The 23,887-nt window shown below is 39.9% G+C and overlaps 1 protein-coding gene across 2 annotated transcripts in view; it reads left to right on the forward strand.

Annotated features, from left to right (window-relative positions):
* Window positions 1-23,887, forward strand: part of CUNH10orf67 (chromosome unknown C10orf67 homolog) — a 118,559-nt gene that overhangs the window by 65,659 nt on the left and 29,013 nt on the right. For both annotated transcript variants that reach the window (XM_032243877.1, XM_032243876.1), the window contains 4 exons: window positions 12,019-12,084; window positions 13,116-13,195; window positions 13,269-13,334; window positions 21,293-21,380. In XM_032243877.1, the coding sequence (XP_032099768.1) occupies window positions 12,019-12,084; window positions 13,116-13,195; window positions 13,269-13,334; window positions 21,293-21,380 (300 nt within the window). The remainder of the gene's footprint in view (window positions 1-12,018; window positions 12,085-13,115; window positions 13,196-13,268; window positions 13,335-21,292; window positions 21,381-23,887) is intronic.

Below are 23,887 nucleotides of genomic sequence, written 5' to 3' on the forward strand. Positions count from 1 at the left end.
TTCCCCGGAAGACTGAGCATCTGACATGCTGTCACTCATCCTGACTGCCATTGTCACATGTGCCAGTGCTGCTGCCTGGTGCTGTGCACGGTCATAGCACTGCTCCAATACCGGTGCTCACTAGAGTCAAGCCGGAGGTGGCTGCACGCCTCTAGCCACTGGCAGTGGACTGTTGGCCACTGTCTTTGGATTTAGCCTTGCCAAGCTTGTCAGTTTCTCCAACCCTGGTCTCCCCAGATCCCAACTTCTTCCTCAAACCCTGGAAATAAGTCTATGTGAGATAACACATCAATTTTGTTTCCTTTAAGAACTTATTTTCATGAAGGATGGTTCTTAAACCTTTTTTCATTCAACACTTTCTTAACTTTCTTTTTCTCAATACAACCTCTGGTTGTTCATCATGAAAACTGAGCCTATTATAGTTCTTTTTTTCTCTTGTTCAGTCATCTATTACTATTCCTCTCTGTTTGCGTATCTGAACAACCTTAGATAACCAGTGACATCTCCCCGAATTTGATATACTGCTCGCCAAATCTAGAGTTCTTAAGTTGTGTTAGCTTATGCAGCCTAGTTAGGGAGTAAAGGTACACTTTTATTCTAGGCTTTTAAAAAATCTTTAAAACAGTCCAGAGGTGGCTGCTCACACCTGTAATCCCAACATTTTGGGAGACTGAGGCGGAAGGATCACTTGAGGCCAGGAGTTTGAGACCAGCCTGGGCAACATAGTGAGACCCAACCTCTACAAATATTTTTTAAAGTACCCAAGTGTGTTAGTGTGTGCCTGTGGTCCTAGCTATTCGGGGGGACTGAGGTGAGAGGATTGTTTGAGCCCAGGAGTTCAAGGCTGCAGTGAGCTATGATCCCACCACTGCACTCCAGGCTGGGCAACATAACTAGATTCTGTTTCAGAACAAACAACAAAAAAATACATCTTAAAAATGGTTTGAGGATCTCCTCCACCAATCTCAGTGTGAGAATCATTTCTCTGTTGTGTGTGTGGGTGGGGGAGGTATACACAGCTATTGAGATACTGTGTGTCAGCCCTTGTATTAACTGGACTCCATAAATCTTCATAGCATTTTCTCTTCCAAATCTGGAAAAGAAAAAGAAGCTATCTGCAACTTACGCCATGAAGTGCTGTGGAGTTCAGTTAATCCAGTGGCTGGAAATACACAGTGAACATTTATTTGAATTCATTCCACCAGAAATGATGGGCACAGGCCTAAACAACCTCGGGTGTGACTCTGGTGGTCTGTCTCCCTAGCTGAGAATTTGCAAGCTGAATCCAATTAAAATACATAAGATTTCTGTCTGGTTTACAATAAAGCATAAGCATATTTGAAAGGTATTTTTTGTTTTAAAATTAGAAAGATTTCAATACAGAGGTTTAGATTCTTATGCAACTACTTGAAAAGTTAGGAGAGCAAAACTTAGGAAAGCAACATAAAAAAGATTTCAGACCAAAGCATCCAAGCAGCTGATTGATAAGAGGTCAATAAGAAGCCACTGCAATTTGTAAAAACCTCTGGTGGGAAATTTCCCACCAAATAGCTTAGTCTGCAGCGACAGAGAGTTTCCTAGGAACTCCCAGGAAAGCCACTTAAAACTCATGTCTGTCCATGAATCTTCCTCTAAATGCCTTTGGATAATCTTCTCCAATATTTCCATCAAAGGTACAATTCTTTAGAGTCCCTAACATGTTATATGCTTCAAAAATTAAAGTTTAATATAAATATTTTCATGTAACAAAAATTGATACATTTGTCACAGCAAGGTTTGCCCTTTTATTTATGCCATTTCTAGAGCTTTCATTTCTTTGTGTAGCTCTAGGTTTCTGTCTGGTATCATATACTCTCTGCCTTTTGGTCTGCTGGCAATGAATTCTCTTAGTTTTTGTTTGTGTCTGGAAAAAAACCTTTATTTTTGATATTTTTCTGAAATATTTTCTGAGTCTGGGTTGACAGTTTTATTCTCTTAATACTTGGAAGATCACCATCTTTTGGCTTGCATAGTTTCTGACAAGAAGTCTCCTGTAAACTTTAACTTTTGGTTTTCTGTTTGCACTTTTATTTTGGATTGACTTCAAGAGTTTCTCTTTCTTTTTGCTTCTCAACAGCTGAATGATAAAGTGTCTCGTTGTTTTTGTCTCCTCTACTTCATTTCTTTATTTCTATTTATCCTGAACTTTTCGAATTTGTCATTTGATTTATTAACTCCTAACCATTATCTACAATTATGTCTCTGCCTTCAAATATGTCTGTGCTAGACTGTTTGATATTGTTCCCCAGCTCTTTAATGCTCAGTTCATTAAATTTTGAACGACTTTTTTCTTTGTTTCAGTTTGAGGAATTGTCTTTTTTCCCTGTCTTTGAATTCACTGATGACTTTTTTCAGTTATATTGAGTCTACTGATGAGCCCATCAAATAAATTTACCTTGATTCTTGTCTCATTTATTTCTAGTCTTTCCATTTGATTCTTTGTTACATTTTCCACCTCTCTGATGAAATTCCCTATCTATTGTTTATCATGCATGGTGTTCCTCTTTTCTCCTAGGTTCTTTAACATTTTGATTATAGTTCTTTCAAAGTCTTTATGTGATAGTTCCAAGATATGGGTCGTCTTTGAGTCTGGTTCTGTTCATTGCTTTGTCTCCCAATGGTAGATTTTTTTTCCTTGCCTTTTTGTCTGTCTTTTATTTGGTTTTGATTTGACATTTTAATTTCCTTTGAATATAAGTCACTTTTTGCAAGCTAGGAAACAGAATCAACCTAACTCAATCTGGTCTTCTAGGGATCCAGGCTGAGTCTTGCAATCTTCAGCAAAATGCCATCGTAATACAAGGTACTAGTGCTAGGGTTATCAACTCTAAATAAGAAACATGTATGTGCATTTTTCATTAGGAAACAGCCGAAATTCCAATCCTTAAAGGCTTGATATACAAAGGACAAAATAACCCAAATTGTATGCTACCCAGCCTATTGGTGAACCAGATCAGAGCTCACTACCAAGACTGGCAAACAGAGAACGTGTTTACACTTTGAAAACTTGCTCTGTGGTTTGAAAAATTCCTGAATGCTGTTGATAAGACAGCAGGTAAAAAGTATGACAGATGGACTCTCACTGACATTGGATTTTAGCATCGTTTTCCACTAGAACATGAAGGTAGAGATAAGTGTAGGAGATAAGATACTTAGGTATTTTAAAAATAAATTACTTAGTAATCTTAAAAACACATACTGTATTCTTCCATCTACTACAAGAACAAGTTGACAATGAAGACTGTTTAAAAGAAATGCTGAACTCTAAATAGGATGGTGAAGGCAACACATTCCATTACAGAATAACTCCCCATTTTTCCAGGCAGTGAACATTGCTGTTCCTCCATGTTGCACGTTTCTGCAGGAAAACCTTGTCAGGAACTTTTGTCAGGACCAGGAGATGAAAAATAGCCCATGTCCTAAAGAGCTGGTTGTAAACTCAGTTAACATCTTTGTGATAGACTCATAATATCTGGCCATTGTTTTATTAAACATCTGAAAACTGCAGAATTATTTGGCCCTTAGCCACAGTTTCTGCTCAGAATCTTAAAGCCAGATGTGGTTCCACTGTGAGTCTTCTCAGGGCTGTGGTGGGTGCTAGTCATCAAAGTCTGGAAGGTCATGGTAGGAGTAACCCTGGCAGCTTTTGGATGCATTCGGCAGGAGCATCAAATTGCCAGTGATCAGGACTGGAACAATCTAGTCTGTCTCCACTTTGCCGATGTAGCCCGACAGCAGGAGGGGGCCTATGATAATGAGAAAGGTGCCAATCAAAAACAGCACAGTGGCGACTACAGTGGCCTTCTAAGGCATCTTAGGAAGTCCTTTTTTAAACCTTAGGAGGTCAGTGTAGCCATTGTCTGTGCTGGAGAGCCTTGAGTATTTTGCTTTACTACTAAGGATTCCAGTAGCCAAGTTGGTATGGGATGGCATCATCACACGCTGACACAGCTACAGTTGGAGCACCATGCCAGGCCACCTGCACACTGAGAGCTCGTCCATGCTTGGCAGTGGGGGTGCCAGATGCCACATGGCACAGCCACCTAGCATGGCTCATGCCAACCAGCCTGTTCCAGCTAGCTGCCTCATATTTCTGATTGAATGTCGGATATCATGTGTAGAATAGTAGAGATTGAAATAAACACATTCACACGTGGAAATAACTGGTCTTTTATGAGACTGTACATACATCCATGCACATATGTGTGTATACATATATGGGTGTGTGTGTGTGTGTGTGTGTGTGTGTGTATATAATCATTGTGATAGGTTGGGCCAATCTAACCAAAGTTGAGTTGAGTTTGGTTGTTGCTATTTTTTTTTTATTTTGGTTAGAGTCTCACTCTGTCGCCAGGCTGGACTGCAGTGGCACAATCTTGGTTCACTGCAACCTCTGCCTCCTGGGTTCAAGCAAGCCTCCTGCCTCTACCTCCCAAGTAGCTGGGACTGCAGGCGTGCACCACCAAGCCCAGCTAATTTTCGTAGCTTTAGTAGAGACAGGGTTTCACCATGTCGGCCAGAATAGTCTTGATCCTGTTTCCTTTGAATATGTCACTTTTTGCAAGCTAGGAAACAGAATCAACCTAATTCAATCTAGTGAGTTTCACCATGTCGGCCAGAATAGTCTCAATCTCTTGACCTCATGATCTGCCCACCTTGGCCTCCCAAAGTGTTGGGATTACAGGCATGAGCCACCATGCCCAGCATCTTTAAAAGAAAAAAAAGAAAAGAAAACAGAGTCTGGCTCTGTCACCAGGCTGGAGTGCAGTGGTGTGATCTCAGCTCACTGAAACATCTGTCTCAGTAGAGACTATAGGCACATGCCACCATGCCCAGCTAACTTCTGTATTTTTTGTAGAGGTGGAATTTTGCCATATTGCCCAAGCTGCTGTCAAACTCCCAAGCACAAGGAATCCTCCTGCCTTGGCTCCCTCAAAGTGCTGGGATTACAGGTGTAAGCCACTGCACCTGGTGACAGTTTTAATACTCCTTTTGTGGTGGGTGTGTGACTAGAGTGGGAGCTGGGGTCACAGAGTGCCTTCTCTGAATGCTGCCCCACCCTCAGCTTGTTAGAAGAAACTGTCCACCTGTGCCATAGAGAAGCTCTGCTCCCACGCTCTTATCCCTGCCTCAGTAGTGCACTGCTATTGCTTGGTGCTCCATGAGTGAAGGCACAGAGGATTCTCTGTGGTTCTAATCCAAACTCAGTCTTTCAGAAGTGTTATGTGCCAGCCCCCAGAGGTGGACTTTCTTAGCATTTTTGCCCCTCTTTCCTGGGGCGGGTCACTCTGCCTTGTATCTGAAGTTGGCTTTGGGCAGGACTTTCCCATCCCTCCTGCAGTAGTAGGAAACCTCCACTTGGTGTTGGCATAGAGTTGAAGGTCCAGGACAGTTACCATTCCCCTCCCCAAGGAGAGCAACATGCTTCTTTTATTTTTCCCAATGACATAATATATCTCCATCTGTGAGCTGTGAGCAAGAGGCTCTGCTGCCCATCCCAGCAGTTGAAAGCCTTTCCTTCTTTAGAAAGGACTGGCCTGGGAGAAATAAGTAGGATATGATACCTAACACTTCTTCACAGCATCAACCACTGATCACCTTCTTTAAGCCTGGTTGGTCAGAGTTTGCTTCTGCTCTCCCCGAGGCTGATGACTTTGGGATAGAAGGACCCAGGGAAGGTGATTTTCTCATAGTAGGAGCTAACCTGCTCCTCAAGGCTGCATCATCAACAGTGACTCTTTCCAAATTTGCTCCGCCCCCAGTTTTTCTCATGAGTAGGGGCAGGAAAAAAGCAAAGTGTGAGTGAGTGTGAGCTGTGCTTTTAACACGTGCCCCCAGCTACTGCAGATTGCCCTGCTTACCCACACTTGATCTTCTGAAGTTTTTTATATCTTAGTTCATTCTTCTCACCAGCTTGTGTTGAAACTGGCATGCTGCTTCTTCAGCTGTGGATGAGACCTATGAACGCTGGTCTTGTCTCTCCTCAGAGAGTCTTGTTCCTCTTTGGAATTTACATTACCTGGGTGTGACCTCAGCTCTCTGATGGGTTCCAGAAAGTTGTGATTTTGTATTTTATCTAGATTTTTCTTGTTTTTAGTGTTGGAATGGCATTTTTTGCTTCCTAAATGGGATCCAGGAGTCTGAATTTTTAAAATAAAACTGATACAGGGCTGGGCACAGAGACTCATACCTGTAGTATTCCAGCACTTTGGAAGGCCCAGGTAGGAGGATTGCTTGACACCAGGAGTTCGAGACCAGCCTGGCAATGTAGCAAGACTTCTTATCTACAAAAAACACAAAAATTAGCCAGTCATGGTGGTACACACCTGTAGTTCCAGCTACTTGGGAAGCTGAGGTGGGAGGATCATTTGAGCTGGAGTGGTGGAAGTGTCAGTGAGCCAAGATCACGCCACTGCACTCCAGCCTTTGTCATGGAGCAAGATTCTGTCTTGAAGAAAAAATACGTACAAAACTGATGTATACTTATTACACAAAACTTGCTCAATAAGGAAATACCAAGAGAAAAAAATTTTAAGAAAATTCTGCCACCCAAAGATAATCACGGAAAGCTTCTCATTACCACACTTTCAGACAAGTCTTGATGCCGATTTGCACTTTCAATGGGATGCATATAACATCGTTCCGTACCATTGAATTTATATAATTAATTATATGTGCTGTATGTATTTCACCCCACAGAGGTAGTACAATTTACATAACCTATTCCTGTCAATTTGCCAGTGCCTCCCTGAGATATTGTTTCTTTTTTTTCTTTCTTTTTTTTTTTTTTTTGCTGTTAGAAACAATGCCTTCATCATGTTTAATAGACACATTCCCATCACCAAAGTCCGCTGGTCACAAATGTTTTTGAGTGAATAATTTGATAGCTGTGTATTCTGCTTTGCATAGCTCACTTCCTGCAGTGAGTAGATGAACACAAGGATGGTCTAGAGCCAGATGAGGAAGCCGGCCCCACGCAGACTTTGTGACCTTCTGAAACTTTGAGATGTGCCTTAGAGTTGCGTACAGTCTGGATCAGTCCGAATCTTGTATGACTTCACAGCCCAGTCATTATACAAAGATGCCTCAGAGCCCCCTTGCAAACATGGAGTGGCACCTTTGGGGACATCCAATGAGGAAAGTCTTGTCCTATTTTTGGAAGATCTGCCTAGCTTAACAATTTTGTTAGAAGAAAATTCAACAGCAATATATGTAGATAAACGTTTTGTTTTGACTTTTGGCCCCTGTCATGATTGGTGCTTCGCAGCACACGGCCTCATATCTTATTCTCGGTGTTCCCAATTCTCAGTCGCTTCTCTCCAAATTGTTAAGTGCATGGGGTTGGTCCTTGTTTTGTGTGTTTCTATCAGCCCCTCCTCTACCTGGCTGCCTCCCACCCACTGGCATGTCACTGGTGTTCAAAAGTAGTTGTTTGCATGGCAGATTTAAAAATGTCAATATGAAAGTCAAAGTGATTGAGGTTTTAGGAAGGAAAAATCATTCTTCATCATGACAAGTCCAAAAGACTACTTTAACGGTACCATTAATATATTCAATGATTTAAAGGGTACAGAGGCAAAAGGCAAAATACCTTTCATTAAGCTCAGAGAGAATGACTAATTTTCGTAAGAGAGATGTTTGTGGAAATTAAATGTACTGACTCTAGATAAGAGGTATCTGGGTATGATAAGGAACGCAGTTAATCTTACAGCAGTTAATAAACATAATTTGCTTCTGTTATTACAAACCTTGACAACTGATTCTAATTTAGAATTGTATATTTGTTAAATTTTTAAAAATATGACTTAAGTGCTTAAAAATTGAAGCACAATTAAAGAATCATAACTTTTTTATAAATGAACCTTTATTAGTTTTGTGAATTTTTTCATTATAAATATATATATACAATTTCAAAAGAGAATAAGAAATGTTTATAATAAATTATTTTAAATCACTGCTGGGAATGGTGGCTCACACGTGCAATCCCAGCACTTTGGGAGGCCAAAGTGGGTGGATCACCTGAGGTCAGGAATTCAAGGCCAGTGTGGCCAACATAGTGAAACCCCATCTCTACTAAAAATACAAAAGCTTAGCAAGGTGTGGTGGCAGGCACTTGTAATCCCAGCTATTCGGGAGGCTGAGGCAGGAGAATCGCTTGAACCTGAGAGATGGAGGTTGCAGTGAGCTACGATCATACCATTGCACTCCAGCCTGGGTAACAAGAGGGAAACTCCATCTCATAAATATATGCATATTTATTTAAATCACAATATGTTATTATCTTTACAATTATTTAGTTTGTGTTTGTGTTTCCCTACTTAGGAAGTTAATTACTTTATATTAATATTAACATTCATTTTCACCTCGATCTACTATCAGTCCAGTGTTTGCACCTGTCAATGAAGTGACCACATAAAGACCAGCGTGTGTATCCAGAGAAAGTGGAATGCCGGCAGCTGGCAAAACAAAATGGCAGTTTAATGTGGACAGAGCCAGGATTCAATAGACCACGTTGCAGCAAAGTTGAAAGTTCAACTCGAACTGGAGAGCAAACACTCTAGTCTACGTGTGATGCTTTTTTGTCCCTTTTTTTAAATGAAAAGAAACGTTATCTTCATCATCATAATAGTGTTGTCTTTTGGAAAGGTTGAATAATTATTTGCTTTACAGAAGATAGACGTTAGCACAGACTTATCTCTAGGTATTACATACTTGATCATTATATGAGAGCTGGGAAAAGGGAGCCTTAAAAATTGAAACTAATTTTTACTGTACATAAATTTAAACACAGAGGCTTTTAAAATAAACATTCAATTACTGATGTGACTTTGGATGTAGTGAAATAAATATATTAATATCTTTCTACATGAAAACTTATTTTGTTCTACTGATTTGTTTTCCTAATTTTCTGGGGATTAATTTTTTTAATTTGGGTTAATTTTTTTTTTTTTTTTGCAAAATGACAAATGCTCTCCCCAACCCTGGGCCTGGGGATCTTACCCCAGTGATTTCCTTAGACTACTGTTAATGAAATGGCAGTGAACTCACTCTGTACCCCTTGTATCCTGGACAAAGAGGTGGTTCAAGTAGATTGTGCCCTTTGAGGACAAATAGGTGGAGGGATTCCAAAAAGTGTCCGTTTCATGTCACTTTGGTGACCCCAACTTTGTTGATGCCAAGGAAGACTAATGGTGACTAAGGCTTTTTGTTGCTTTTGTTAAATTGGTGGTATTGTTTCTTTGGCTTTCTTTTTGGCTAGTTTACTGTCACGTGGGTCTTGATAAGGGAGACTCACTGTGCTTGTAGTGGTGGGTGATAGTTTCTTCTAAGAAGTGTGAGGTACTGTGTAGACAACTAAGGGAAGGGTCATTGGGTAATTACAGGACCATCAAAGGACTCTCCAGGCTTTTGGGTCCTGATGGAGTAGGAGTTAGAGTTTAGAGACCTAATGTAAGAAAAATGGACTAAGGCAGTCCTGAGGGTTCTTCTATCAAGTAAATCAGAATGGCAGGTCAATCAATTCCATTACTGGGTATATACCCGAAAGAATATAAATAATTCTATTATAAAGATGCATGCACACAAATGTTCATTGCAGCACTATTCACAATAGCAAAGACATGAAATCAACCCAAATACCAATTAATGATAGACTGGATAAAGAAATGTGGTACATATACACCATGGAATACTATGCAGCCATAGAAAGGAATGAGATCATGTCCTTTGCAGGGACATGGATGGAACTGGAAGCTGCCATCCTCGGCTAACTAATGCAGGAAGAGAAAACCAAACACCACATGTTCTCACTTTTAAGTGGGAGCTGAATGATGAGAATACATGGACCATGGGAGGGAACAACACACAACTAGGGCCTTTGTGGGGAGGCATGGGAGGAGGCAGAGCATCAGAAAGAATAGCTAATGGATGCTGAGCTTAATACCAAGGTTATGGATTGATCTGTGCAGCAAACGGCCATGGCACACGTTTACCTACATATCAAGCTTGCACATCCTGCACATGTACCCTAGAACTTAAGATAAAAGTTGAAGAAAAAAACAAAAGAATGGCAGGTCAACCATGTCTCGGGTGTGGGCTTCCATCCCTGACCACCTGCTTTTCTCTGTTAGTTCCATGAATGGCCTTATCCAGATATTTAGCTTCAACCTATGTACTGCTGAATCCCAAATTATATCTCTAGGATCAACCCATCTCTCAAATTCCAGGTCCTGTCTCAGTTGCTGTATTAGTCTGTTTTAACACTGCTGATAGACATTCCCAAGACTGGGAAGAAGAGGTTTAATGGACACATGGCTGGGGAGGCCTCACAATCATGGCAGAAGGCAAGGAGGAACAAGTCACATCTTACATGGTGGCAGCAGGCAAAAGAGAGCTTGTGCAGATGAACTCTGGTTTTTAAAATCATCAGATCTTGTGAGACCCATTCACTATCATGAGAACAGCACAGGAAAGACACAGCCCCATGATTCAAACATCTCTCTCCAGCTCCCTCCCACAACACATGGGAATTATGGGAGCTGCAAGATGAGATTTGGGTGGGGACACAGAGCCAAACCATATCAGCTGCCTATTATGTGTCTTCATTCGAGCAGGCCGTGGGTACCTAAGACTCAAAGTATTTTGGTAAATCTGAATTTATCAAAACAAACAAACAAAACAAAAAAAGATTAGCACACAAAATTGTTCCTATTCTTATCATTTGTTTTTGGTGAATAGGGTCATTCTCCATCTAGTTGCCCAAAGAAGAAATTCCAGGCAGCTCTGTCCTCATTCAAAAAGCCCCCTAAATTTTACTTCTTTTGTAATTTCTCTCAAATCTGCCTTCTCTACTTCAATTTTATTTTCTATTGTGTCTCCAGTGCTTAAACAATTTGTGGCATGTACTAAGCATTTAGCAAATATTTACAGCGTGAAAGAACAAAGAGAACAGAAAAGCACTTGGCCCTGCATGAAACAGTTAATTCAAGGAACAGACAAAAATTTAAAGTATGTTATTTCAATAAAAAGTATTTTGGGAGACATTCAAGAGAAACTTTTTTCCATTAAGCAAGGACAGGCAGCTATGAAAAAGGAACTGTCTAAGAAAAGAACAATTTACTGAAAGGAACAAATAAAACTTTGAAAAAATGCAATAGGCAGGCTGAATAATAAAACTGACACAGCTTAAGACTTAATTAATAATCTGGAAGATGAAGTGAAGAAAATTTCCTGGAACGTAGTGCAAAATGGCAGACAGAAATAACAAAAAAAGTTAAAATATGGAGGAGAGATTCTAGAGATCTAATACCTTTCTAATAGGATTTTTTTAATATGTATATTTTATTGCGTTTTAGGTTTGGGGTACATATGAGGAACATGTAGGATTGTTGCATAGGTACATACATGGCAATGTGGTTTGCTGCCTCCATCCCCATCACCTATATCTGGCATTTCTCCCCATGTTATCCATCCCCAACTCCCTACCCTCCACTGTCCCTTCCTAGTCCTCCCCCACAGACCTCAGGGTGTGATGCTCCCCTCCTTGTGTCCATGTGTTCTCATTGTTCAACACCCGCCTATGAGTGAGAACATGCGATGTTTCATTTTCTGTTCTTGTGTCAGTTTGCTAAGAATGATGGTTTTCAGGTTCATCCATGTCCCTTACACAAGGACTTCATGTCTAATAGGATTTTTTTGAAAGCAAAATAGATACAATGGAAGTGAGACTATAATAAAATGTGTTTTTTTAAAAATGGTAGTATTAATAGGAGAATTGTTTTCAATGGGCTGACCCTGTCCAGTTGCAAATGCTATGTATAAACACTGAATTATCTAAATCATATAAGACAGTGAAGACTGCCAGAGGACTATGGTTGGCATATTGTAAGTCTCAGTTCCCTTTCTCAAAGCTGCAGGAAAGCCACATTGTTATGCATTAATTTGGAAATATGTATTTACCTTGTTTTATTTTCTTGCCAGTTAAGCTATGCAGCACCTGTTGGGACACATGCAGAAGAAAAGAAGGTGAAGATATTAGGATCTAAGGTACAATAATGACTAATATGGCCATTATTACTAACCTAGTTCTTGTTTATATTGATGCTGGCTATGCTTAGAAAGTAGCATTGACTTTGGAAGCTACACTGAGAAGTAGCCTTATTAAGAGAAAAAGGACCTGATTGCCTCTTTAATATGATTCTGTAGCACATCTCTGCCACATCCAGGGAAGTCTTCCTCATTCATGATATGCCTACAGTTCAACTATTAGAGATTCATTCCTTTTGTTGAAACTTTTTCCTCTTGCAAAATATACATATTATTGATAAATGGCATAAAGCTCTAATGTGATTGAGTTTGTAAGATCCTTTCTTGAGAACTGTTTTGATAGAAGAAGGACATGATAACTGGAGGAAGCTGCTGCCTATGACAAAGAGATGGAGAGGCCACAGTAAGTGAAGGAAAATGCAATTTGCAGTTTATAAAATGAGGCAGCTTGTGGGGCTGATGAAGATAGGTTTTGATTGCTTTGTAACATGGTTTAGAGCTAATTGCTTTTATGTTCACCATTTATAGGAAATAGAGGCATGGGATCTTAAACCATTCCTATATATGGTAATTTACAAGTAAATAAAACTCATTGTTCCCTAGAAAAAAGAAATTTTTTTTTTTTGAGACAGGGTCTCATTCTGTCATCCAGGCTGGAGAGCAGTGATGTGGTCACAGCTCACTACAGCTTTGACCTCCTGGGTTCACACAATTTTCCCTCCTCAGCCTCCCAAGTAGCTGGGACTACAGGCACACACCACAATGCCCTGCTAATTTTTAATTTATCGTAGAGACAGTGTCTCACTGTATTGCTCAGACTGATCTCAAACTCCTGGGCTCCAGCCACCGTCTTACCTTGGCTTTCCAAAGTGTTAAGATTACAGGTGTAAGCCACTGTGCCTAGGCTAGGCTTAAATTATTTTTGATAGTAGTTAGAATATGCATAGTATTTATAGAAATTGTCTTTTCAGATTTATGGAGAAAAAAAGATACATTGTGTAATTAATTTGTGATATATTTTCTATTGAAAGGTTGAAGACAAACATGCTTTGGAGTCTCAAATAGAAGCATTAAAGGCTAATTTAGAGGTTGAGAAACAGAAGGTGGAAAGGTACTGGTAATAACAAGACATAGTGTTCATTTGTAACTAATATAATATTTAACCATCTGTAAATTTATTATAGGATTAGGAAGGAAGCCGATCGACTAAACAAAAACTGGGAAAAGAGATTCTCTATTCTCAGGAACAGGTATGGTGAGATATATACAAATTCTATTTCTCAAAATGTGACTAATCATCCTTTATGAAGTTGGCAACCTTGTGATTTTTTTACATATTAATGTTAAATCACCTCGTATACATCTATAAGAAATGCAAAATGATTGGTCTAAAATAGAAAAGCAATCAAAATCACTGAGAAGTAAAATGTTTTTATTTCTTCTCTGTTTCTGTTATAAAAGATCAGCAGGACAAACAGACTTTGTTAATACCTGGTTTCATCAGGCCTATCTAGCCATCTTCTTTCCTAGGGCTATTAAAACCTTTTCCTGCTCATTTGCACACAATGATATATAACTAGTTTGTATTGTCTTTATATATATACTTGATATATAGAGTTTGGTATATAAAGTTGCTTTATATATCAGATTCTCTACCAGACACAACAGCTCCAATTCCTCAACCTCTCAAATCTATTTCTCACTCATATAATCATTTTGTTTCTCTCCCCCTTTGCCTTTTTCTTTTCCTTTTTTCTTTCTTTTTCTTTGTTGAGATGGAGTCCTGCTCTGTCATGTAGGCTGGAGTGCACTAATGTGATCTTGGCTCACTGCAACCTCCAACTCCCGGGCTCAAGTGATTCTCTTTCCGCAGCCTCCCGAGTAGCTGGGATTACAGGTGACCACCACAACACCTGGCTAAATTTTTTCTATTTTTAGTAGAGCCGGAGTTCCTCCATGTTGGCCAGGCTGGTCTCAAACTCCTGACCTCAGGTGATCCGCCCGCCTTGGCCTCCCAAAATGCTGGGATTACAGGCGTGAGCCATCGTGCCTGGCTTCTCTTTACCTTTTTCAAAATGGAGAAAGTGAAATTGTAAAATTCTGAAAAGGACAAAAATGACATAAATTGAAAAAAATGCTTATTTTTTTCCCTTACTCTAACATATTAACATTAAAAATCTATCTTCTGTTTAGTTGTGTTCTGCCATAATTTCCCCCAGATTCTCTTCCTTAACACATGAGAGAAGTGCTTTTGCAATATTCCTTCACAGTCAAGCATCACCCAGGCACATGGGGTTCAGTGTTGCTCTGTTGGAGGCCAGTGGAGGTCAAACTTGAAGCTTATACATAGATCATGGGATGGCAATGCCCTACGTTTGCGCTGTATTTTATAAGCACACACTAGGGATCTTGTGTACATAAACTTCTATACCTGGCTATGTGTATTACATGGAAATAATTAATCCTAAGTGGGGAGGCACAAGAATCCACACCAAGACAGAAAAAATCACAGGATTGAGAGTAAAAAGGCATTGTGGTAAAATGTTCTGCTTTATTTTGTTTTGCGCTGAAATGATCCCCTACCCATGTTTTCTGTATGTGCTGATAAGCATTTTGTGCTGCGTAAAACATGCGTAGTAACACCCACCCTAACTGCGTCACATGGTTATTTAAGAACAGAATGTAGATACATGTGAAACAAACCAAATTTAAATAGGCCCTTGACTTCATTTCCCTGCCCATAGGTTTTGGATTCTCTCTAGAACTGAATAAAATGACTTTCCCTTACTTATTTCCATAGGGTTCACTTTCATCCTGAAGATTTACCTTGTCTCTGACCCAACAGGATTTACCCTATTCTTCAATGATGATTTACAAGAATTTATCAGTTTTACTACTACTACTACTACTACTTCCTCTCCTTCTTCTTCTTCTTCCTCTCCTCCTCCTTCTCCTCTTCCTTTTCTCCTTCTTCTCCTCCTCCTTCTTCTTCCTCCTCCTCCTCCTCCTCTTCCTCTTCCTCTTCCTCTTCCTCTTCTTCTTCTTCTTCTTCTTCTTCTTCTTCTTTCTTCTCTTTCTTCTATCTTCTTCTTCTTCTTCTTTTCTTCTTCTTTTTTTCTTTCAGACAAGAGTTTTTACTCTTGTTGCCCAGGCTGGAGTGCAGTGGCACGATCTCAGCTCACTGCAACCTCTACCTCCTGGGTTCAAGCGATTCTCCAGCCTCAGCCTCCCAAGTAGCTGGGATTATAGGTGCCCACCACCATGCCTGCCTAATTTGTTTGTATTTTTAGTAGAGATGGAGTTACACGTTTTACTTCTAATTCATTTGCTGTTACCCAAGATGTTGACAATCATATTAATCATTTTGGTCTCTGCAGTCTTTATGTTGATATCTAAATATTTAGGAAAGCAGAAGTATTTATTACTACACACTTTCTATGTTTTTCATTTAATCAACTAATTGGGGCATTGTAGATTATGTCTCTCTACCTAGGCTGCAGCTCCAGGTATTAATTCAATGTGGCATATACGGCACTGTAGAGAGTGCATTTGTACAGTCTGCATCATGGTGTGGTATGGAGATTAATTGTGAAGTCACAGACTTACATGGGCTAACATGGTCATTTCATTTCACTGTAACTGATCCTAGATTAGGAGTGTTCATTTGTGTTTAGTAGAGAAAAAAACCTCACCTTAGCTAGTCAAGGTCAGAGTCCAGTCCAATAACTTCTGTCAATTCATGATTTATATTGGGTCCCAGTCCAATTCAGGGCTTCATTTCCAAGCTTCTTTTCCATCTCTGCTGAGTTCTTATTTCCAGGAAGATTGAATGTGAGCAGTGCTGACAAGGGTGGGGCTGGTCCTTCCTCTTGGTGTGCCAAGCCTGGTCATCATTGTCACACAAACAGTATGCAGGTGTGGCACATCAGTTTCAGAACATATCCTTACCTGGCGGATGCCATGGTGATGCCGCTGTTTCCACTTCCACCCCAGGCGGCAGTCTACATGCATCCACCTGAGCCACCTCTGTTCTGCCTGATGGGCTGTGGGCCAGGCAGACTCACTTTTGCACACTGTGCTTCCCAAGCACATAGAAATGTTACAGGTGGTACCCATGCCATTCTGGCTTGCATATCTGGAAGAGATCCACGCACACATCCCTTCTCCTGCTCTCCCGTCCTCTCCCCTACATTCAGAGCACCAGATTGCCATCCCAGAGAGCCTGCTAACATCAGAAATCTAGATAGGGCATGCAAGGTGAAGGCCCACTCTGCTCATGTAGTCCCCTCACCTTGGAATCCACTGTAAACAGAAACTCTACAGGGCACCTTACTCGACAAAGTGAACACCTGTGTCCTCACTACACAGGTAAAGAAAGAAGGAATTCACAGTGGCTTCATGGTCCCTGTTGCCCATCCAGTGCCTGTCCCTTCTCCTTCTCCCAATTAGCAAATATTCGGAATTGAATGCTTATCATTCCCTTGGAGAAAGTTTTCAGTGACATTCAATTTGTCATAAAAATTGGGCTATTCCAATTTTCAATTTCTTCTAATCATTTTGATAATTTATGTTGTCTTATATATTTAGGAATTTTCTCATTTCATTGAATTGTCAAATTTATTGATATAAAGTTATTCATGATATCCTCATATTATATATATATGTGGCAGTCGTGTCACTTGATGACAGGGGTAGATTCTGAGAAATATGTAGTAGGTGATTTTGTCATTGTGTGAGCATCTTAGAGGGTGCTTACAAGCCTAGATGTCATAGTCTACCACACACCTAGGCTCTACAGTATAGCCAATTGCTCCCAGGCTGCAAACCTGAACAGCATGGGACTATAAGGGAATACTGCAAGCAATTGTAACACAATGGTAAGTATTTATGCATCTAAATATACCTAAACATAGAAAAGATACAGTGAAAATACTGTATAAAAGGTAAAGAATGGTCCACGTGTATAAGGCACTTACCATGAACGGAGCATGCAGGAGTGAAGTTGTTCTGGGTGAGCCAGTGGGTGAGTGGTGAGTAAATGTGAAGGCCTGGAAAATTACCATACACTACTGTAGATTTTGTAAGCACTGGACACCACGGCTATATACGATTTACAAACAAAATTGTTTTTTAGTAACAAATTAACCTTAGCTTACTGTAACTTTTTTACTTTACAAACTTGCTAATTTTTAAAACTTTCTTGTAATAACACAGCTTTAAACACAAACATACAGTACAGCTATACAAGGTTATTTTTTCACATGGAGGTGCACACCTGTGGTCCCAGCTACTTGGCAGGCTGAGAGGTGGGAGGATCACTTGAGCCCAGGAGGTCGAGGCTGCAGTGAGTTGTGATCACGCCTTGCACTCCAGCTGGGTGACAGAGTGAGACCCTATCTCAAATATACATATATAATTTTTTTCTTTATATTCTTATTCTATAAGCTTTTGTCTGTTTAATTTTTTTTGTTTGTTTTTTACTTTTTAAACTTTTTTGTTAAAAACTAAGATACAAACACACACATTAGCCTAGGCCTACACAGGGTCAAGACTGTCAAGATGTTACTAGTCAGTGAGAACTTTTCAGCTCCATTATAATCTTAGGGGACCGCCATTGTATATGCAGTCCATCTTTGACTAACCATCATTATGCAGGGCATGACAGTATCTGTAAGATCTGGTGATGTACCTTTTTCATTTCTGATATTTGTGTTTCATTCCTGAGAATTTGTGTTTTTCTCCTTTTTTCTTAATCTCTTGGGAGTTACTAATTTTATGTTATTTATTTCAAAGAAACTCTCTTTGCTGAACTTTTCTCATATGTCTTTTCATTGACTTTTTTACATATTAATTTAGAAACCTTTTTTCTTTCTAACTTTTATTCTAGGTCAGGGGTTATGTGTGCAGGTTTGTTACATGGCTAACTTGCATGTCATGGGGGTTTAGTGTACATAATTTTGTCACCCAGATAATCAGCATAGTTTTTCAATACTCACCCTCCACCAAACCTTCACCCTCAAGTAGGCCCTGGCGTGTGTTATTCCCATCTCTGTGTCTATGTGTACTCAGTGTTTTGCTCCCACTTATAAGTAAGAACATGTGGTATTTGGTTTTCTGTTCCCATGTTATTTTGCTTAGAATAATGGCCTCCAACTCCATCCACATTGTTACAAAGAAAAACGATTTCATTCATTTTATTACTGTGTAGTATTCCATGGCGTATATGTACCACATTTTTTTTTATCCAGTTCACCATTAATGGGCATCTAGGTTGATTTCATGTCTTTGCTATTGAGAATAATGCTGCAATGAACATACATGTGCATGTGTCCATGTGGCAGAACAATTTATACTCCTTTGGGTATATACCCAGCAGTGGGGTTGCTGGGTCAAATAGTAGTTATATTTAAAGTTCTTTAGGAAATCTCAAACTGATTTCCACAGTGGCTGATTTGCATTCCCATCAGCGGTTTCTCTACATCCTCACCAGCACTTGTTATCTTTTGTCTTTTTGATAATAGCCATTCTAACAGGAGTGAGGTGGTGTCTTATTGTGGTTTTGATTTGCAGTTGCCTGATGATGAGTGATAATGAGCAATTTTTCATATGCTTGGCCATTTGTATGTCTTCTTTGGAGAAATGTCTATTCAGTTCCTTTGTCCACTTTAAAATCGGGTTGTTTTCATGCTATTAAGCTGAGTTTCTTGTATATTTTGAGTATTAACCCTTTATCAGATGTATGGCTTGCAAATATTTTCTTCCATTCCTTAAGTTGTCTTTTCATTTTGTTGTTTTCTTTGCTGTGAGGAAGCTCTATGGTTTGAAATAATCTATTTATTCATTTTTGTTTTTGTTGCTTATGCATCTGGTATCATATTCAAAAAATCATTGCCAAAGGCCAATGTGAAAAAGCTTTTTCTCCTATGTTTTTTTCTACGAGTTTTATGATTTCAGGTCTTATGTTTAGGCCTTTCATTCATTTTGAATTAATTTTTGTGCGTTGTCTAATATAGGTGTTTAATTTCATTCTTTTGCATGTAAATATCCTGTTTCTTCGGCAGCATTTATTGAAGAGACTAACCTTTCCCCAATTGTATATTCTTGTCACTCTTGTCAAAAATTAGTTGGCCATATATGCATGAGTACTTTAAATTTTTTCACTTGGACTTTGGTTGTCATTGGTTTTCTTATGATGTCCCTAGGTGTAGTTCCTTTTATTTATCTGGTCTAGCTCTTGCATCTATGGGTCAATGTCATTTCTGAATTTTGGAAAAGTCTTAGCTGTTATCTTTCCATGTATTATTTCTGCTTCCTGCTTGCCTACTCTGATCCTCCTGCTTCCTTATTAAAAAAAAACAACAACCCTGAGATTACATTGGACCTACCAAATAATCTAGAATAATTACTGTATCTCAAAATCTGTAACTTACCACATCTGCAAAGTTCCTTTTACTATGTTAGGTAGCATACTCCGAATTTCCAGGACTTAGGAAGTAGATATTTTCATGGGGGACAATGTTCATTCTACTACAGTCAACCTTCTGGCCCCCAATCAATCATGGCTATCCTGCCTGCAAAATGCATTTACCACATCCCAATATTGCCTGAAGTCTCAACCCATTAGAGCATCAACTCCATTCTAAAATCTCACCTAAGAGTTATCAGTCTCAAAATTCCCAGTTTGCATTATCTAAATTAGGCTCTGGTTATAATTCATCCTGGGACAAAATTTGTCTCCATATGTAGACTTGTGAAGCTATATATTATTTGCTCTCAGATACAATAATGGGAAAGGCATTTGTATTGCCATGAATGTCAATAATAGCTATAAACATTCTTGTTTAAAAGGGGAGAAAGTAGAAGGGGAAAAGAGTCACTTGTCCAAACAATGTTGACATTTCAGCATAACTCATTAGGTTTCAAGGCCTGGGCTAATTCTCTGTGACTCAAGGTTCCGCATTCTAGGCCCAAAGCACTACTACTGAGTCATACTTCCCCTTTCATGAAAGGTAACACATGTTTGACACTGAGTAGTTTTATCAGCCTGTTTCTTGCCTGTAGAATTTTGGAAATTCAATAACCTTCTTTCATTTATTTCCTTTTGCTGTCCTTTTTAGTTCAATCTGGCAGTGTTGTTGCTGATATAACATTCTCAAAACCTTGTGGGTCTCCCATGTTTCTCATGGAAAATCACTTTCATTAGACAGGAGGCTCCTTTTCAGTTCTTTCCTAAATAATTCCATCTCTATTTTCGACTCCTACTGAAATGGCTGAGGGAGTGTCACACATCTAATCTCTTCAAAGAGCTTTTGTGTGAGTAAATAGTGTGGTTTTTGTTCCTTCCTAGACTCTACCTAAAGGTTGTCCAGCCATTCTCTTGCTTTCTCTACAGAGTGCATCTTCTTGACAGCAAATCTCCTAATTTTAGCATCATTTGCAATCAAAGATAGGCTAAGAATTTCCCAAATAGCTAATATATATGTGGCGTTTCAACACACGGAAGTTCTTGTCTTTGATACGTAATTTCTCCAATCTTATTATCTTTGATATGTGATTTCTCCAATCATAAGTCAACAGGAGCTCTTTCAAGTTGATTACTGTGTTCTTCTGACATAATCTTTGATGACTTTGTTGAATTCTGGTAGAATAAAATGTCCCAGGTTCATTCTGTGCATTTATTGCCTTAGATTTAGAAACAGTCATTTCTCAAAGATGCTCTGAATTATTTAATGAGAAATGCTTTTTGAAATCACAGTCTGGGGACTAAGGTGATCATTGCCATTATTTCTGTGCTTTTCCGAGCTGGAAAACATGTTTTTTGTTTTCTTTTTGTTTTTTGGGGAGACAGGGTCTTACTCTGTCATCCAGGCTGGAGTGTAGTGGTGTGATCATGGCTTACTGCAGCCTTGACTTCCCAGGCTCAGGTGAACCTCCTACCTCAGCCTCCTAAGTTGCTGGGACTACAGGCATATACCACCATGCCGTGTTATTTTTTTTGTTTGTTTGCACAGATGAGGTTTCACCATGTTGCCAAGGCAACATGTAGTTTTAAAAATGGAAGAGATAGTATGTTCATACTAATATTTTCAAATTTTTATTTGATAATATTTTAAATTTTTAATGTAGTTTGCTATGTTAACATAATGCTTACATGCTTTATCCTATGATTTCCATACATTTAACTTTCATCGATTTTTTTAAATTTTAGCTTTCATGTCCTTAAGGATGAGATGTTTACAAGACACACACTGTTTCGTCAGTTTGCAGTGCTTGCTGACACATCCTTCAATTATATTGTAAGTGCATGTAATGTTTAGATGCTATTTGTCTTTTTGAATATATCTGTCTGTTTTTTTCTGTTCTCATTTAAGGTTTATGGAGCCCCTGTCATTAAAGGCTCTAAAGATAGTACATGGCTGTCACTGCTAGATGCTGAGGGTGTAAGGCAAAGTGCCTGAACCCAAAGAGCTCAGTCCAGTGTGAGAGGTAAATGTATAAACAAATTGCTACAGCACAATATGGTTGAGCTATACTATGGACAATTTCGGAGAAACGCAAATCAAAACCACATTGAGATACCACCTCACACCACTTAGAATGGCGATCATTAAAAAAATCTGGAGACAACGGATGCTGGAGAGGATGTGGAGAAATAGGAACACATTTACACTGTTGGTGGGAGTGTAAATTAGTTCAACCATTGTGGAAGACAGTGTGGCAATTCCTCAAGGATAGAAATACCATTTGACCCAGCAATCCCATTAATGGGTATATACCCAAAGGATTATAAATCATTCTGTTGTAAAGACACATGCACACATATGTTTATTGCAGCACTGTTTACAATAGCAAAGACGTGGAACCAACCCAAATGCCCATCAATGATAGACTGGAAAAAGAAAATGTGTGGCACATATACACCATGGAATACTATGCAGCCATAAAAAATGATGAATTCATGTCCTTTGCAGGGGCATGGTTGAAGCTGGAAACCATCATTCTCAGCAAAATGACAAAAGAACAGAAAACCAAACACCGCATGTTCTCACTCATAAGTGGATGTTGAACAATGAGAACACATGGACACAGAGAGGGGAACATCACACACTGGGGTCTGTTGGGGGTGGAGGGATTAGGGTAGGGATAGCAGGGGGTGGGGGGATTAGGGAGGGATAACATTAGGAGAAATACCTAATGTAGGTGATGGGGGGATGGATGCAGCAAACCACCATGGCATGTGTATACCTATACAACGAAACTGCATGACCTGCATATGCACCCCAGAACTTAAAGCATAATGATAATGAAGTCTGGTTCTACTATCTTTTATCTGTGCTAGCAACTACTCAAGATGTACAGGTATTGATCGACTTATGACCTAAGCAACTTACGACCATTCGACTTTATGACCATAATCGCTAGCCACGACTGCTCCGCGTCTGGCAGCATAAACGTTGCCCAGCTGGGCGTACGACAGTGCAGACCAGCTTCCGGCAGCACTACTACCTCCGCGTGCATACAGCCTACCCAACTTACGACCAAATCATGTTACGACCGGTCTGTCGGAACCAGTCGTGGCCGTAAGTCGAGCACTAGCTGTATATACAGATTTTTGACAATGAGCGGCTCACTTTCCTTGGAGCTTTATTTATAAAAGTTCTCTGAGGACTCGGCTAAACAGGAATTTTTCCATAAAAGGTTTAAATGTGCTTCTTTCAGTTGCCATGAGCACCATTATTCTGGACTTAATTAAATTGATTTTTTTAGCATCTGGCTTTTCAGACCACCTTGTGAATTCAGCCGGCAAATGGCATGGGCTAGTAATGGTTAGGAATTCACAGGAGGTTTTTTGAAAAATGTTATTCAACTAGTGGTCAAACTTAGAAACAGGCATTTTCCTCAAACTGCTTGGGGAAGCCTCACTTGAGGTAGTATTTGACCTTTACTGTGGTTATAGCTTTTCAGTCCCAGACTTACAGTGGGGTGGAACTGTCTTATTAAATTCCACACCTTAGGTGGGCCCTGAGTTTTGTCCTCTGCTCCCACACCATAGGAACCTTTGACAACTCATGCATACATTCCAGAAGTTTGGCAGATGCCCTCAAAGTGAATGAGAGCTCCAGAGTGGAAGTCCTGGGTTTCTATCTTCTCTTAGTCTTGAACCTGAGTATCCCTGCTTGCTTACTTGAGTTGTTTGTTTTCGTTTTTGAGACAAGGTCTTGCTCTTTCACCCAGGCTAGAATGCAGTGGCATACTCAATGGTCACTGCAGCCTCAACTTCCTGGGCTCAAGTCATTCTTCCACCTCAGCCCCTGCAGCCCCCCAAGTAGCTGAGACTATAGGCATGTGCTATTACACCTGGCTAATTTTTGTAGTTTTTGTAGAGATGGGGTTTTGCCATGTTGCCCAGGCTGGTCTCAAACTCCTGGGCTCAAGCGACCCTTCCACCTTGACCTCCCAAAATGCTGGGATTAGAGGTGTGAGCCACTGTGCCTGGCCCCTGCCTTTTCATCAGCTTACAGCAACATTGAAGGATATAAGAAATGAAGGCAGGGCACGGTGGCTCACGCCCGTAATCCCAGCACTTTGGGAGGTCAAAGGGGACAGATCACAAGGTCAGGAGTTCAAGACCAGCCTGGCCAATATAGTGAAACTCTGTCTCTACTAAAAATACAAAAAATTAGCTGGACATGGTGGCAGGCATCTGTAATTCCAGCTACTCAGGAGGCTGAGGCAGGAGAATCGCTTGAACCTGGGAGGCGGAGGTTGCAGTGAGCCGAGATTGTGCCATTGCACTCCAGCC

This window comes from Sapajus apella, unplaced genomic scaffold, assembly GCF_009761245.1.
Source record: "Sapajus apella isolate SASKATOON/1434 unplaced genomic scaffold, GSC_monkey_1.0 scaffold53, whole genome shotgun sequence".
Classification (NCBI taxonomy): domain Eukaryota; kingdom Metazoa; phylum Chordata; class Mammalia; order Primates; family Cebidae; genus Sapajus; species Sapajus apella.